Consider the following 18,621-nt stretch of genomic DNA (forward strand, 5'->3'; position numbering starts at 1 on the left):
CTATAATCCTCTTCCTATGTTATAGAAAATAAATATTCTTAAGCTACTGCTACTAAGTATACTGCTTGAAATAGTTATTTATTTTCCTACTTATAAAATATAATACCAATATTTTTTGTACTTGAAGTAAAACTCAAAATCAATGCATAAATAGGTCACCAAATTAAGTTATGTACGTCATGTTTACCATAATACAATAGACTCTCTCTATAACGAACACGGTTATTATGAGGTTTCGCTTATAACGAGGTACACTAGATGTCCCATGAAATTAGTATTGAACTTATAACACCTCTATAACGAGACATATTTAGGTATAACGAGGAAAAATGGAATCGAAGAATATACATATTTCTTTACCTGTTTTTAGCTCAGTAATGGCTATAAATAAATACCTCAACTGCCTGTATACAGAAACCCTCAACATCTGTGTGGTTATCAAGGCCAGTGCTGTAATAAAATCCACCGCCTATAATAAACTTCTTCCTGTTCTGTTTATCTATCGACCGGTATTGAATATTGTAGAAAATTTACAATTTATGATGGCGAAGCCTTATTGTTGAGTTGAGGAAACAATAATTAGCATCTTATACATATTGCTCCGGATGGCTTCACTATGGGAAGTCAATGTTTTAGAAAACTATAAATATTCACATGTATGCACAATATTATTGTCTGATATAACGAGATCCGCTTATAACGAAGTAATTAATCCGCCATTTCAGTTCTCGTTATAGAGGGAGTCTAATGTAAAAGAAAAATTCATGGTACAGAGCTAAATGTGAATTGCTGAACTCACCAATTATTGTCAGATGACAATTTCTTGGTACAGTGAAAATTGTGCAGAGGAATTTTTATTTATTTTAATTTATATTTAAAATTTACATTTTAGATATAGGTCTACCCTTGAAGGTATACTACAAGAGAGTGGTACTGATTTAATTGAATGCTTACAAACTTTTATTGAAGCAAGTAAGTTTTAAGGTAAATCATAACATTTTTTCAAACTAACTCACTATGTTTCAGTTCTTAATGAAAATGTAAGTTTAGTAATTTCTCGACAAATTCTAACCGAAATTAGTGCACATCTAATGAAACTTAAGGATGATGTTTCAAAAGCTGTGTCACACTATATGTTAGATAAAGTTCAGCCAAGGGTGATATCTTTTGAAGAACAAGTAGCTAGCATAAGACAACATTTAGCTCTTATTTATGAAAGGAATCAAATGTGGAGGGAAGCAGCAGTTGTGTTAGGTATGTGAAATAAAAATAAATATTCAAAAGTTAAGCTTTAATTTTAATATTAAAATCAATATGAAAGGAAGTATGTCTTAGCATAGCCGTGTCTATACAGTGATGAGCGCGCTAATAACTGGCAAAAGAACGCAAGAGATGGAAAACATATTAAGTTGTGAGATAAAAAGAGATGAAACTAGTAGAGGTGGGAAATTTAGCGATAGAAACATATAAATGTACATTATATTGATTGTTTCCCACCTTTAGACGTATTAGAGGAGTATGTCAACTAAACCTGTCACTATCACAGTGGTAGTTGCTGAACTCGTCTGATACGTCTAAAGGTGGTCTAATGTAAATGTATAGGTTTCTATCGTTAAATTTCCCACCTCTACTAGTTTCATTTCTTTTTATCTCACAACTTAATATGTTTTCATCTTTTGCGTTATTTTGTTGGTTATTAGCACGCTCAACACTGTATAAGTCCCATATATGTGCAGTAAGTTCTGGATTATAGGTGTACACTATAATGAAATTAAGACTATTTAATACATTTTAACAACAATATCTCCATGGTAAACAAAGAAAATCTACCCCATTCTGGAAAATAAAAAAATCTCCACTGGCTGAGGCTTTCATTAACACTGAAATATAGAAACGTTGTATTGTTACCACCAATAAATATTGTTATCAGTCCAAGTACAAATCACTGATTTTAAAACCAACTGTTACTCTTGAGCCAAATTTATTTTTTTTTGAGATGCCCCATAAAACTTGATATATGATGGTTCAATCTTAGGTTTTAGACCATTCAGGGTTTTTTATGAAGAATAACTTTTTTTCGTAAAATTAATAACAAAGTTACCATAAAAATGAAAATGATGTTGGGTATCTGTAATTTGAGAAAAAATTTCAGATCTTTTTTTAATCAGAAAGATATAATTGCATATCCGAACATAGTTTTTAATTCCAAACAACTTTCCACAATAACAATTTTCAATATTGTAAAATAAAGGTACTTTACTCTTGAGGGAAATTCATATTTTTTTACATACCTCGTATAATATTGATAAAATTTGATATCCGATGATTGAATATTAGGTTTAGACCATGCTTTTTATGAAGAATAACTTTTTCATAGAATTAACAGTAAAAAAGTTTCCCATATGTTTCCAACTTCCAACTTAAGTGGACAAGCTGTATGTAATCATAAAAAATATAGTCGAGGAAATGAAGCTGAAAAAATGGCAAAACCTCGCAATTTTTTCGTCCAGCATCGATTTGTACAAAAATTTGGGATTGGGCTCATTACACCCTCTAGTTCATTTTCTATATTGAGCCGTTGTACGCTTTTAGTTTTTTAAGGGTGAAAACTACCCCTAATTGTAAAAAATTATAAAATAACATTTTTAACTTTAATATTGTCAACATTTGGTTCTTATTAGTTACATAATGATTGTTTTATGCTTTTAGATATACTATCATAATATTTCAACCCTTAAAACCAACCTTGTTGGAGCTATATATTAAAAAATTTACTTATCCTAAAAGAATAATTTCGGCTTGCATCTATTTACATAAAAATTTGGGATTACGATCGTCTCACCCTGTACTTCATATTCTATATCATTCTTAAGGGCGTTGATTATTTTTAGGGGTGTAAACTACCCCTTATTGTCAAAAATTATATAAAAACATTTTAAACTTTAATATGGGTAAAATCTGGTTTTGATTGGTCAAATAATGAGTGTTTTATACTTTCGGATACAATCTCGTAATATTTCAACCCTTAAAAACCACCCTTAACAACATTACAGTTTTTATAAGTAGATATTTTAATAGATCTGCTTTACAGAATACAGAAAAACAAGTAGAATTAAAGAATTACAAAAACATTTATTTACACAAAAATTAGAATTTACAAATATCTACAAATACAAATAGCTTTTTAGTCATCTTCCAGTATACGAACCGGTTCTGTGGTATTATACATACATTGAAAATTATCCATAAGCAGACTATCCGAATTTTTCGAAAAAAAACTCGTTTTATAAATATAGCTCCTTCATTTTTGGCGACAAAAAGTTTTTTAAAAAATGACTTTGTAGGACTTTTGAAGAGTTATAAGATTGTGTAAACTAAATTCCGTAAAATCCCTTAGTTTTTAATTAGGGTGGGTTTAAAGGGCTCGAATAAGGGGGTGTTTGCTCGTAAATAGAGGTTTTAAACAGCTAAATCTCGCTAACTGTTCACTGTAATGAAAATATATGCACAAGAGAATTTTAGTTATTAAAAAAGCTACAATTTAGTAGTCCTTCATTTTTTTCGTATCTCCAGTATTTTCGAAGATATTTTGAAGTAAAATGTGAAAAATGGGAAATTCCTAAAAATTAATTTTTCTTAAAACTCCAATTTTTGTAAAATTAGGCCTTTTAAATAGGTCAAACTTCTTGGGTGTATTGATAATATATTATATGTAAAAGGAATTAAAGAAAGGTGAAGACCAATTTTTAATTAGGAGGGTAGTTAGGGGGTTGTTTTCACTGATTTTTTCATAGAGAAAAGCAGGTACCGACATTTTTTTGATCATAAGTCGCTTAATTTTTAGGCTATAAACTTTTTAATATTATTTTTCGAAAGGCCTAACTGTAGACTTGAAAAAAGATTATTTAAGTTTTCCTCGAAAAATGCAACGTTTTTCCGTTATTTTACTTTGAATATTTAAAATTATGCATTTGACGAAAAAAGCTAACTTTTAACATGCCGTATCTCGGTTTGTATTAGTCTTAAAGATATTACAGAAAAATAATTTGGTTTGTGTTACTAAAAGATACAATTTTTATATTCACAGTTTTTCTGATTAAATGCATATTTTCCGAGGTATTCTCAAAAATCCCTCTAATAAAGTCGATTTTTTCGTCGAAAAACTGTTACTTTCAAGCGCGAATAACTCGAAAAATATTAGTTTTACGAAGAAAATGTAAAACACATTTTTTTCTTATAATTACTTTTTACATCGATTTACATGGTTAAAATGTAATAAAAAACTGCCTCCCCCAAGATGGGGTGGCAACCACACCCAAGGTTTTAGCGTACAGCGGCATGATATAGAAAATGATCCTTGGACTATTCCCTACCTTCTGTGAAAATTTCAAGTAAATCCATGCTGGACGAAAAAATTGCGAGCCAAAATGCTTCATTTCCTCGACTAATATGTTTATTGTCATATTATTTGTTGTAGTCGGAATTCCACTAGAAACGGGCCAAAAACAGTACACTGTTGATTACAAACTAGAGACATATTTAAAGATTGCCAGATTATATTTAGAAAATGATGATCCTGTTCAAGCTGAGGCTTTCATCAACAGAGCATCCTTACTACAAGCTGAATCCCGAAATGAACAACTTCAAATTTACTACAAAGTTTGTTATGCCAGAGTTTTAGATTATAGAAGAAAATTCATTGAAGCTGCCCAGAGGTATAATGAGCTCTCTTATAGAACAATAGTGCATGAAGATGAAAGAATGACAGCTTTGAGAAATGCTTTAGTATGTACTGTTTTGGCGTCAGCAGGACAGCAAAGGTCGAGGATGTTAGCTACTTTGTTTAAAGATGAAAGGTGTCAGCAGTTGCCTGCTGTTGGAATTTTGGAGAAAATGTATCTTGAAAGGATTATTAGGAGGTAAAGATGTTATTTAAAATTATTGTTAATCAAAAATTACTTTTATTTCCCTAAAAACGGTAAATCCTAGGCAATCAATTTTAGATCTATAAGTTCCAGTGTTGCTTTTTAACATCTAAACAAAATTAATGAAAACCCATTGACTACAAAAGCAGTAATTTTTCCAATTTATTTTCATTTACCATATGTTTTCCAAGAGGTACTCATATTATATTGAGATACTAAGAAAATTTGTAAAGAAAGACTGATTTTGTGAACCGATGTTATTAGGCTAGTGTTATATTTTTGCTGGAATAGTTCATTTTTTTTTCTGAAATAGTTGATTTTGGTAGAGAATATGTATAAAAGCACTTCTTTGTTTTAATAGTTAATTATGATAATTATACTTAGTTATCTGAAGAACTCAATGATGTATTGGGAGATGATAACATAAAATGCACATGATATAGCATGACTACAGGTTAGCAAGACATTCTTTTATTTCATTTGCCTCCCAAGTATCGTATTCTGAGATATCTTGGCAAGCTGGGAACAGGAAGAAGTTTCAACTGGTTCAGGTTTCATTTATCAAAAAGATTTAAAAATCCAGCTTTAAAGCTGGGCATTCACGGTCAATCCATTTGGAGCCAAACCAAATGGCGTCAGTCAAATGGATAGAGGCCATAATCATAGCCCCCCCCCCCCCCACGATCACTACAAATTGGTTATCATTTCGTATTTGACGTGGTTCAGTGAAGACGCACAATGTCAGATTCCGAACAAGAACTTCTACTTTGTGCGGCTGCTGTTTGTCATCAAATAATTATAAAAATAAAAGAGAAAAAATGGTGCAAGGAGTGGTTGAGAAAAAGAAGTACAAAAAAACAGTAAAATCCTGTATAAAAGGTATATTTAAAAAACCCTCAAAAGGGCCACATCAAAATCACATAACTAGTTTTCGACTGGTTTACCAGTCATCATCAGTGCTTACCTAAAATGAATATAACCTGATAAAATAATACAAAGATATTGAAATTTTGACTAGGGCTAAAAAATTATCATTTATACTCACGTGCAATGTACATGCTAACCACCAAGATAGTATTTAACAAAAATATGTGGGTCAAAGCCCAGTAAAAGAAGTCCGCCAAGGAAACATTGGTTTAAAAAGCTACATAAAGTATGGATGTTTCAAATATTTAGCTAATCTGCCCCAGGTAACATCTGAGATGTGGATTTGACTTGTTTACATGTTGAAAGTATGACGGTAAGTGACAATGAGATGGATAGGACCTCTGAACGATGACAAGACAGAAATGACATTTCCACAGGAAGTTAAAAATTAACCTGTCATATTTAAGACTAAGGTGTACAGCATGTTAAAATTAGAAATGATGTAACAACACACTCCATTGTAAAATTATAATTTAGAATTCATTAAGCTAGTTGTTACAATTAAAAATGTATTCACATATACTGTAAGTGCAGTTAGGCAAACCACATTACACAAAAGTTTCGTGTTCAATAACTAAATTCAGTAAAAAAACCTTATTATCAAGAGATCTAAGATTTAAAAAAGCAATTTTGTGTTGATTAAAGTTATCGAATTTATTTAACTTATTGGTATCTGTTGGAATTTGTGTGGGTAAGTGTGTAAGAAATCACAATGTGGACGACTGAGGTGTAAAAATGTCTTAAATAATCTGGGGGATGTATCATTAAGAAAGCACAAGCTCAAACTTAGGCGACTAATTATTAAAGACTTCGCAGGCTGCCCGGATCCCTAAGGGTCCAAAAACCAAAACCGTAATAGGATGATGACAGTAGAGGCTAGAGGTATGAGATGTCTGTGAGGGAATTAGTGGGAAAGGAACATGAACGAGACCCAGAAAGAAAATTGGACTTTTATTTGGTTTTACTAAAGATGAGTGTTATATTTTGGTAATGACAGATTGAATAGGTACGGTGAGCATAGCCATATGTAGAAATATGATGGTGGGTTGTATGTAGATGAAAATTTGTATATGTGGATATCTGTGGATGATGATATCAGTAATTTGTGTGTAATTATGAATATATAAAAGTGGTTAGCTGGCTGAAGATGACAAAAGGATTATTGTGGCTGGTACCAGATAAATTGTTATAAGTGTGAATGTGAACGAAGCAGTAGAAGGGGAGTGGAAAGTGATATTGTAAAAGTGTTAAGAAAAAAGTTGTCGATGGAGTGGTTGGAAGTCCCGATTGAACGAAACATGGCGGTTGACACAAATCGGACTGTTCTGTTTTTCTTTTATTATTTCTAGGTCCTCGTACAAGTCTAATTTTAAGAAGTCTTTCTGTGGGATGTTGTGAAGTAGAGCGACATCATCTGGGATATTCAACATATGATTTTTTTGTTTGAGATGTTGAGAAAAGGTAGAGGTGTTCTCTCTTTTGATGTGTTCAAGAGAGCGAGAAGCAAGTGATCTACAAGTTCTTCCTATGTAAGTAGCATCACAGTCAGAACATTGTAGTCTTTAAACACCACTACGATTCATGTAATTAATGCTATCTTTGGAATTGGATAGAGAATGTCCTAAGTTGTTGGATACTTTAAATGAAATTCGGATGTTGTCTACTGATCTTTTGATAATGTTCGAAATATTCCCAGATAGCCTATCTTAGTGAAAGGGTATAGAAGCATAAGTAGGTTTGGTTGTCGAATCCCCAGGGAACGCAGCATGTCGTAAGACTTTAAGCTGTCTTTTATGAATGAGCTTGTCTATGATGTGTGGATCATACTGTTATGTCAATAACTGTTATTAAAAGCTATTTGACGAAGTATGTTTAATTCTTTATTGTAATTAGATTGTGACAAGGGAATAATTCCCTTGTCACAACCGGGAAGTTCCCCGGGTCTCCGGGCGTTCCCTAGGGATTCGACAACCAAACCTACTCATGCTTCTATCCCCTTCACCAAGATAGGCTATCTGGGGATATTTCGAACATTATCAAAAGATCAGTAGACAACATCCGAATTTCATTTAAAGTATCCAACAACTTAGGACATTCTCTATCCAATTCCAAAGATAGCATTAATTACATGAATCGTAGTGGTGTTTATAGACTACAATGTTCTGACTGTGATGCTACTTACATAGGAAGAACTTGTAGATCACTTGCTTCTCGCTCTCTTGAACACACCAAAAGAGAGAACACCTCTACCTTTTCTCAACATTTCAAACAAAAAAAAATCATACGTTGAATATCCCAGATGATGTCGCTCTACTTCACAACATCCCACAGAAAGACTTCTTAAAATTAGACTTGTACGAGGACCTAGAAATAATAAAAGAAAAACAGAAAAGTCCGAATTGTGTCAACCGCCATGTTTCGTTCAATCGGCACTTCCAACCACTCCATCGACAACTTTTTTCTTAACACTTTTACAATATCACTTTCCACTCCCCTTCTACTGCTTCGTTCACATTCACACTTATAATAATTTATCTGGTACCAGCCACAATAATCCTTTTGTCATCTTCAGCCAGCTAACCACTTTTATATATTCATAATTACACACAAATTACTGATATCATCATCCACAGACATCCACATATACAAATTTTCATCTACATACAACCCACCATCATATTTCTACATATGGCTATGCTCACTGTACCTATTCAATCTGTCATTACCTAAATATAACACTCATCTTTAGTAAAACCAAATAAAAGTCCAATTTTATTTCTGGGTCTCGTTCATGTTCCTTTCCCAGTAATTCCCTCACAGACATCTCATACCTCCAGCCCCTACTGTCATCATCCTATTACGGTTTTGGTTTTTGGACCCTTAGGGATCCGGGCAGCCTGCGAAGTCTTTAAGAATTAGTCGCCTATGTTTGAGCTTGTGCTTTCTTAATGATCCCCTGATAGGGGATCTTAACATCCCCTAGATTCTTTAAGACATTTTTACACCTGTCACTCACATTGTGGTTTCTTACACACTCACCCACACAAATTCCAACAGCTACCAATAAGTTAAATAAATTAGATAACTTTAATCAAAACAAAATTGCTTTTTTAAATCTTAGATCTCTTGATAATAAGGTTTTTTACTGAATTTAGTTATTGAACACGAAACTTTTGTGTAATGTGGTTTGCCTAACTGCACTTACAGTATATGTGAATACATTTTTAATTGTAACAATTTTAACAATTCTAATTTTAACATGCTGTACACCTTAGTCTTAAATATGACAGGTTAATTTTTAACTTCCTGTGGAGATGCCATTTCCGTCTTGTCATCGTTCAGAGGTCCTATCCATCTCATTGTCACTTGCCGTCATACTTTCAACATGTAAACAAGTCAAATCCACATCTCAGATGTTACCTGGGGCAGATTAGCTAAATATTTTAAACATCCATACTTTATGTAGCTTTTTAAACCAATGTTTCCTTGACGGACTTCTTTTACTGGGCTTTGACCCACATATTTTTGTTAAATACTATCTTGGTGGTTAGCATATACATTGCACGTGAGTATAACTGATAATTTTTTAACCCTAGTCAAAATTTCAATATCTTTGTATTATTTTATCAGGTTATATTCATTTTAGGTAAGCACTGATGATGACTGGTAAACCAGTCGAAAACTAGTTATGTGATTTTGATGTGGCCCTTTTGAGGGTTTTTTAAATATACCTTTTATACAAGATTTTACTGTTTTTTTGTATTACATGGTATACAGCCAACCACAGGAAAACTTTTTCCCTTGTGAATTTTTAAAAAGGAGTACCTTCAAGCATGTGAACTTATTAAACGAATTGTCTTTGGAGCCAAAATTTATAAATTTTATAAACATTACAAGGTAACATCTAGTAATATTTCTGTCCGAAACAAACTCTTCTTCTACAGTATAATAACATTTGGTAAGCAGTAAGCCTTTAATGGATTTCTTAAAGGTATATTTATGATTATGCAGAATTATTTCATCCATTACCTATCCTTAAAAATACTCGAAATTGTCAGATTAAGATAAGGTAAGTTAAGTACATGCAAAAGAGTATATTTCAAAAATCTGACGATTTGAGCGGGGCGTAAGGAAATGGGCGAGTCAAAAAGTTTCACAAAAAAATAGCGAATATTTCGCGAAATGAACATCGGATCGAAAAACGAAAAAGTACGCTTTCAATATTTTTCAAAAATCTATCGAATGATACTGAACATGACCCCCCACGGAGAGGGATTGAGGGTACATTTAAAATTTTAAATACAAACCCCGTGATATTTCGCAAAATAAACATCAGATCGAAAAGCTGCAAAATACACTTATTCAATATTTTGAAAAATCTATCGAATGGCACCAAACACGACACCCCAAGGAGGTGGGGTGGGGGGCTACTTTAAAATCTTAAATAGGAGCCCCAAATTTTTATTGCAGATTTGAATTCTTTACGTACAAATAAGCAACTTTTATTCGAAACTTTTTTCGAATTATGGATAGATGGCGCTATAATCGGAAAAATCTATTGTTGGAAATGGTAAATTAAATTAAAAAATGGCAAGTCCCCACTAAAATGGAAAATTTTACTTAACTTTTTTTGGTTTAGGACCTAATAATCACAACCTAATAGGTCCCCACAGCGCTCGAGTGACTTCACATTTAGCATACTTTGCTCTCCTACCATTAGTAAGAACAAGAGACGCTGTGCAACTGTCAGATCGAGAATTCCCAAAATAATTTGAAAGTTTTTCTTCGGTTACTGTAGCAAAATAATCACAAAAAGCATAATATAGTTTTCATGACCTTAATAGAATTATTTATTGTAACTGCACTATAAAATTCTTGGTTTTTTAGATCTGAACTTCGGGACTTCGAAGCTTTACTTCAACCTCATCAAAAAGCTTCTACGGTAGATGGTTCCACAATTTTAGATAGAGCTGTAATAGAACACAATCTATTATCTGCCAGTAAATTATATAACAACATCAGCTTTGAAGAGCTGGGCGCTTTACTAGAAATTGTACCGTCTAAAGCTGAAAAAATTGCAAGCCAAATGATAACTGAAGGTAGAATGAATGGTTACATTGATCAGATTGATTCGATAGTTCATTTTGAAAGTGAGTATAAATTTGTAGTTGTAGTTTTAACTTCTTTTATTTCAGGAGAAGGCTGTAATATTGAACTTACTTTTTACATGAAACCTCCCGTTTATTAGGGATCACCCAGCGACATCTATATGTAATGCTAAATACTGCGATAATGGTTACGTATCTACGCCGCAAAACTAGTGTCAATAGTTCTCATAGACTTTGCTTTATATTGTTTTGCCAATAAAATATCTATATCACCTAGCTTTAAGGGGGTAGGCGCAAAAAGGTAGTTATTTTTTTTCGAATCCTGAGGAAACTAATAAGAATTTTTGAAAAATTTAAACGCAGAATGTTGAATGTTTGAATACGTTAACCTAGGGTAGAAATTCCATGAAAACTTCTATAATGTTTATTTTAATAAGTTACAAGGGGTGAAAAAGAAGACAAAATATAGTGTGATTTTTAATTTCAAATATCTCATTCGCAAGAAGCTTTTTGTTTATTCTAAGAGACTTTCTACACTATGTAATAATGTAAGCCTACATTCTGCGTTTAAATTTTTCAAAAATATTAATTAGTTTTTCAGGATTCGAAAGAAATGAACACCATGTCCCTGGTGATATTTTCCAAATCAAACATTCGCTATCTTTGTCATACAATGCACTCAGTCGAACAAAATGTGCTGACCAGACAGTGACAAACAAGGCTACTAAATATTTGACACGGCTACAGAAATATTTTGAGTTGTTTATTAAATAATATTGATAGGGCATTTTGATATCGAAGATGCAACAATTGGAATAAAAGTCAACGCCAGACCCATCAACAATATCAGATATGCCTATGATATTATACTAATTGCAGAGAATATACAAGACCTACAGGCACTCTTAGATAATGTAGTAAATGCTGGTGAGGAAAGCGGACTAACGCTAACCGCATATAAAACAAAATTAATGACAATTTCCAAATCACAAAACATTTTAAACATAAGACGGGTGCCAATAAATAAAGTTAAAAAATACAGATATCTTGGTACAATTATCAATGAAAATAACGAGTATACAGAAGAAATAAAAATGAGAATTGAACAAGCTAGAGCAACATTTAACAAGATCAGAAAAGTATTATGCAGTAGAGACCTTAGTTTGCTACTCAAAATAATAATATTACGTTCATCATATATGAGTTTTCCGCGCTGCTGTGTGGGGTGGAGGCCTGGACCTGAAAGAAATAAGCGATCGACTTAAAGCATTCGAGATGTAGACCTACCGATGAATATTAAAAATAAGTTGGGTAGACCGAATAACAAATGTTGAGGTCCTCAGAAAGATGAAAAAGGAAAAGTAACTCATGAGTACGATTAAAATAAGAAAGTTACAATATCTGGGTCACGTTATGAGAGGGGATAAATATGTGTTGCTACAAACCATAATGCAGGGAAAACGAAGTATTGGAAGAAGACGCATCTCCTGGCTCAACAATCTGAGAAAGTGGTATAATGGCAGTTCCATCGACTTGTTCATAGCCGCAATCTCGAAAGTGAAAATAGCTGTGATGATTATCAACCTCCTTAGAGGAGACGGTAACTAAAGAAGAAGAAGATTTGATAAATAATTGATTTAAGACATGAAATTAATAATTAGTTATTTATTAAAATAATGAATGGGTTGCATGTGTGAGTCCATACTATTGTAGTAAAGAAAAGAGAGACGTTCTCACAAACAATTTATTTTACAACTGAGGACCGGTTTCGCTGTCTACAATATTCACAGCATCTTCAGGTCACGGTAAAAGTAAAATTAAATGTTTCCGGTATAAGGGAAGAATATAGTAGTATTCAATATCATACTTTTTCTCTATACTATGCTAAAGGGAGAGTTGGTAGAGGGACAGATTTGAATGTAATACATTAACAAAACAAAACAATAGGGCTTTTCATTCACTGTCATTTGTTTCGAGCTGCTGTCATGTGTCACATAATATTAATATATCTACGTCATACGTTATTGGCATATACCAATGATACACACCAAAGACGTATGACGTAGATATATTAATATTATGTGCCACATGACAGAAGCTCGAAACAAATGACAATCGATGAAAAGTCCTATTGGCAGGATCTTGAGGGGATTAGTAAGGAAACACGACATTAAACCGTGAAACCAAAAAATTGTTAGTTATATATAAAGTAATGTTATTTTTATAGTTTTAATTAATAGTGTATATTTTAATTTAGTTGGGATTATTAGATGTTGTTCTGGATGTTCAAGAACTTATAAATGTAAGATTGGTTGTGCAATTTTCCTAAACCAGAATTGGTCAGTTGTGTATTAGTTGTGGTGTGATTGTGAAAATGTTTTAATTTGATTTGTTGGAGATAATGAAATTAAATTGAACAATAGTAATTAGGTAAAATTTGCTAAAAATTTTTTTTTAATATTAAAAGTGTCAAATCATAAAATCATTAATAAATAATTCAGAATTAAAGTCAAGTGTAAAGATAACTACATGAAATTAAATTTATAGTAATATAAAGTTATGATTATTTGTACAGCAATGAGACTTTATGAGATACATATTACTAAAAAAAGTTGGAAAAAGGCAAATATGAAAAAATAATAATAGATGAAAAAATGTTTCATTTATATTAATATCTGTTGAATTTAATAAATAGTTGAGTAGATTGAAAATTAATTTTAAAAGATCTTTGAAAAAGTTACCTGGTTGAGCTGAATTATATGGTTTCTTTGTAAAGCTAAAAAAGTTTTTGAAATATTTTTTTTAAAGTCGATAAATAACACATAACAGATTCTAGAACGCACACAAAGGAGATGGACATAACAGGAGTTTGGAAATTTTTGATGAGGAAAGCAATCTGTGTACTACTACATCTTATTTCTTTTCGATTTTTAAGAATTGGAAAAATTCCTCTAATTTGGGTTTATTTTCAAAGAAAACTCAAATGTCACTGTTGGTGGCCTATTGAAGTGGCTAGTTACTTGTACACTGGACGTTTACACTGATGATGGTCAGTTTGACCGAAAACGTTTTGTACTTCCACTCCCTTGTGGATAAATTTTAAGAATTTTAATAAATTCATATACCTACATACAACAGAAGTGTTTACTTCATTCCACGTTGTTGTATCGAAGGTATACAGCCAACTACAGGGTTTACCCCTTTTTAAAGTTTTTGTTTATTATTCTTCGATCAACGCTAAAAGAATAATAATCCAACTAGGCGTTTCGTTCCGTTTTTTATATCGTCCGAGACTGTATAAAACGCGTTTTACTTAATTCATTGGCGTACTCTAGACTCTAGACGATAAAATTATATTATTAATTATCGTCACACAGAATTTTAACAAAAGATCGAAATAGTTTCAACAGTGTTAAAACCTAGCCAGGCGCCGATATCCAATCAAAATACGCGGAAAACTGTAAAAAACATGACATGAGAAAACTGAAATGTAGTGAAGTAAAAGAAATAGTTAGCAAAACATTAAATAGAAAATTCAGAGAAATCGATAATACAACGAAAAGCACAGAAGATAAGATAGAATCCCTTAATAAAACGATAGACGACATTAAAGACAATTTTATGAAGAACGAAGAAGGTAAGAATAAGATATGGATGACGACAGAGATTCTGCAGCTAATGGAAGAAAGAAGGAAAAACAAGAACGATAACTCCATGTACAGTCGGAAAAATGAAAGAATACCCATGAACAAACATATAAAACACGCTGTATTTTCCTGTCACCGTGTCACATAGAAAATTGCCCAGCGCAAGTACATGTAATAATAATTATTACATGTACTTGCGCTGGCCAATTTTTTGTATGACACGGTGACAGGAAAATACAGCGTGTTTTATATGTTCGTTCATGGGTATTCTTTCATTTTTCCTACTGTATAAAACATTACAACGAGAGATACAGAGAAAGATCAGCGAAGCCAAAATGAAAGACCTGGAGAAAAAATGCCAAGAAATCGAAATTCTACAAAGTAAATACGACGACTTCAACGTGCATAAGAAGGTAAGACTATTTACAGGCAAATGTAAAAAGAGAACAATAAGTAAACTTATTAATGACAATGGAGATATGATCGTGGACAAAGAGAATATCAATGATACCTGGAAAAATTACATACGAAATTTATTTTTTGATGAGAGGGAGAACCAGTCCCCAATACGTACGGAAACAGGTCCACTTATACTAGTGGCAGAAATAAGAGCAGCCATAATATCACTAAAAGAAGGGAGTGCTCCAGGACCAGACGGAGTACAATATGAATTTCTTAAACTTCTTGATGATTAATCTTTAAGAATAGAATAGAATAGAAATATGCTTATTGTCACTGAAAATTATACAATTTTATGGACAAAGCATAACATAGAGTCAAAAAATATAACAATAACAAATACAATATTCCGAAATTTCATAAATCGCCAATATATAAAAAAATTAGTTAATGAAGTAAAGAAAAAAAAACAAAATATATATAAAGAATATAAGAATATAATACTATGTAAAATCTTCAATAATATCTATGACACAGGCAATATCCCAAAAGATTGGCTAGTTTCAGAATTTATTACCTTACCAAAGACACAGGGGGCAAAAAAGTGCGGAGAATATAGGCTAATAAGTCTAATGAGCCATACATTAAAACTTTTTCTTAAAATTATACATTGTAGAATATACAAGCTAAGCGAAGAGAGAATATAAGACACACAGATTGGATTCATGAAAAGCGTAGGTACAAGAGATGCACTGTTTAGTCTACAGGTATTATTTCAAAGATGCAGAGATATGACTTGCGATATTCACACCTGCTTTGTGGACTACCAAAAAGCATTTGATACAGTTCAACACCGAAAAATGATGGATGTTCTAACAAAAGCCCAAATGGATGATAAAGACCAGCGTATAATACAAAATTTATACTGGAACCAATCAGCTACAATAAAAACAAATCTTGGATATGAACCAACGGAAGCGATCCAGATTCTACAAGGCGTTAGACAAGATTGTATACTTTCACCTATATTATTTAACCTATATTCAGAGGAAATATTTAGTGAAGCCTTGGAAAATTGCGAACATGGAATATGTACTCCTAAATGGAGAACGCCTAAACAACATCCGCTATGCAGACGACACCATTATTTTTGCAGACAGTTTGAACAGTTTACAGCAACTAATAAACAAAGTAAATGAAGTAAGTGAAAGATTTGGACTACAAGGAAATATATCAAAAACTAAATTTACGATCATCAGCAAAAATAAAATTAGAGATGCCCAACTGCTTATCAAGAATACACCGTCGACTGAGTAAAACAGTACACCTATCTTGAAACATTAGTAAACGAACAATGGGATCACTCACAAGAAATAAAATGTAGAATAGAGAAAGAAGGCTAGGAGTGCATTCAATAACATGGCCAAACTATTTAAAAGCCACAACCTTAATCTGGAGATAAAAGTAAGGCTCCTACGATGTTATATCTTCTCAATATTATACTGCGGAGTTGAATCCTGGACACTAACTGAAGCGATGGAGAAAAAAGTAAGCCTTCGAGATGTGGCTATACAGGCGAATCCTAAGGATATCATGGACGGACAAGATGACCAACGAGACCGTATTACGAAGAATGATGTAAAAGAGATGATGGGAAAGAAAGAGAGATGATGTATACCATTAAAAGTAGAACGTTAGAATATCTCGGACACATGAGAAACGGCACTAAACACTGATTACTGAAGGTAATCCTTCAAGGTAAAGTATTCGGAAAGCGAGGAATTGGGAGAATAAGAATATCATGGTTACAGAACCTGAGGAAATGGTTCTCCACAACAACAACAACTAATCTATTTAAAACATCAGTTAATAAAATAATTATAGCCAGAATGATCGGCAATATTCGAAACGAATAGGCACTAAATGAAGAAAAAACAGAATTTTAAATCCTCTGCCAATGCTATAATTTGGTGACCATCAAATTTTAACTTATAATTTAATTGAGGGGGTTAGAAGTAAAAGGGTTTAAGTGCACTTTTTTAAAATATTACTCTAAGTACAGATTCGCATACTTAAATGGTATTAGAACTTGGTGGTAAAACGATTTAAGCATATTTCGCCCTACAGTCGCCATCTATCGCCATTACATTTAGTTCACTGAAAAAATTGCAGTTTGTTTTGATAGTAAAAAGGTTTAACCGTGCGCTTGAACCGTGTTACCACAAAACTATTTTTAGTATTCTGTAAAAACAAATAGTAATAAACATGTTTAAGTGCGCTTGAACCATTTACCACAAAACTATTTTTAGTATTCTGTAATGTGTAAACACATTATGTTAATACAGGATTAATTTTAAGTAAATAAATATTAGATTTGTGACCAATTTTGAAGACTAATTAAGTATTAATTATGCAACGTGTCAGTTGTAGTTACACTGTGGATAACAGCTGGAACAAAAATGATTAGTAATATGTAGTTAACATCTGCACTTGAACCGTTTTACCAGTAACATTTATCAGCCCCATGTACCGATTCAAGTACATTTTTTTAATAATTGAAAAAAGGAAGGATATAGTAAGAGTAATAATATACCCTTATATTTTTATCATTTTATAGAACATTGTACACTAGACATATTTTAGTTTAATGACTTCTAGAATTTATAAAACTCAAACAACTTTGAAGTTGATTATCTCAGAACTATCAAAACTGCACTTAAACCCTTTTACGTCTGGTCCTCTCAATTATGTCCGTGTATTTAACTCCGACATTCTCCATTGTTTTCCATATATTTTATAACCTTAATCTCTTGGTTGAAGAATTCGGATAAGAACACTGTCGTATGGCGCCGGAGACTTTTCATAATCTTATAACGTAAGAAGGCGTCCTTCAGAGGCGTAGTAGGTAATTTCTTTTAGCCGTTTACTTATTTGTTATTTTTTGTTTTAGCGCGGGAGACATTACCACAGTGGGATAAACAAATCCAGTCCCTATGTTACCAAGTTAATTCCATCATCGAGAGCATTTCGAAACATCATCCAGAATGGATGTTGAAAGTAATGGATGAGCAGATGGTGTCCTAAACTCCTATCAATGAAACTAGCAGATATATTATTTTTTTTAATTGTCACCATTTAAATTGAACTGTGTATTGGTTGATGTGTCTATCTTTTAAAAGAGATATTTTTACTACAATTTATCAATAATAAAGACGAGCGTGACCGTATTAGAACAGCTTGTGTTCTTTATAAATAAAAAATAACAGTTTTGTGTGACTTGTATTGAGATTTAGTTCATAAATATATATCATATAGTTTAAACATTGTTTTCTTCTTTCTTTATGATGTCCACCATCGAGCTTTAGAATAATAATTTTGTTTGTGTCAGTGATACCACTCTACTACGCTCCAAGGTTTCAGAGCCAGGATGTTCCGATCTGGACCTCTTCTTCCGGCGACCTTGCCCTGGATTATGCGGTTGAAAAGGTGATACTCTGCTGGATATATTATCATCACATGGCCAAAATATTCCATCTTTAACTGGAGGACACTCTTAAAAATTCACCAAGCAAACTAGCGATATAAAAATCTAAACTTCCATCGTCAATCGTTGTA

At 32.5% G+C, this 18,621-nt stretch overlaps 1 protein-coding gene across 1 annotated transcript in view; it reads left to right on the top strand.

Annotated features, from left to right (window-relative positions):
- The window catches only part of LOC126888308 (COP9 signalosome complex subunit 4), a 32,726-nt gene extending 14,399 nt beyond the window's left edge, over nucleotides 1-18,327 (top strand). The window contains exons 2-6 of the mRNA XM_050656440.1: nucleotides 893-972; nucleotides 1,027-1,254; nucleotides 4,478-4,919; nucleotides 10,740-11,002; nucleotides 17,957-18,327. Coding sequence (XP_050512397.1) covers nucleotides 893-972; nucleotides 1,027-1,254; nucleotides 4,478-4,919; nucleotides 10,740-11,002; nucleotides 17,957-18,090 — 1,147 coding nt within the window. The 3' untranslated portion in view covers nucleotides 18,091-18,327. The remainder of the gene's footprint in view (nucleotides 1-892; nucleotides 973-1,026; nucleotides 1,255-4,477; nucleotides 4,920-10,739; nucleotides 11,003-17,956) is intronic.
- Nucleotides 18,328-18,621: the final 294 nt, after the last annotated feature.

Source organism: Diabrotica virgifera, chromosome 7 (assembly GCF_917563875.1).
Source record: "Diabrotica virgifera virgifera chromosome 7, PGI_DIABVI_V3a".
In the NCBI taxonomy this organism is placed as follows: Eukaryota; Metazoa; Arthropoda; class Insecta; order Coleoptera; family Chrysomelidae; genus Diabrotica; species Diabrotica virgifera.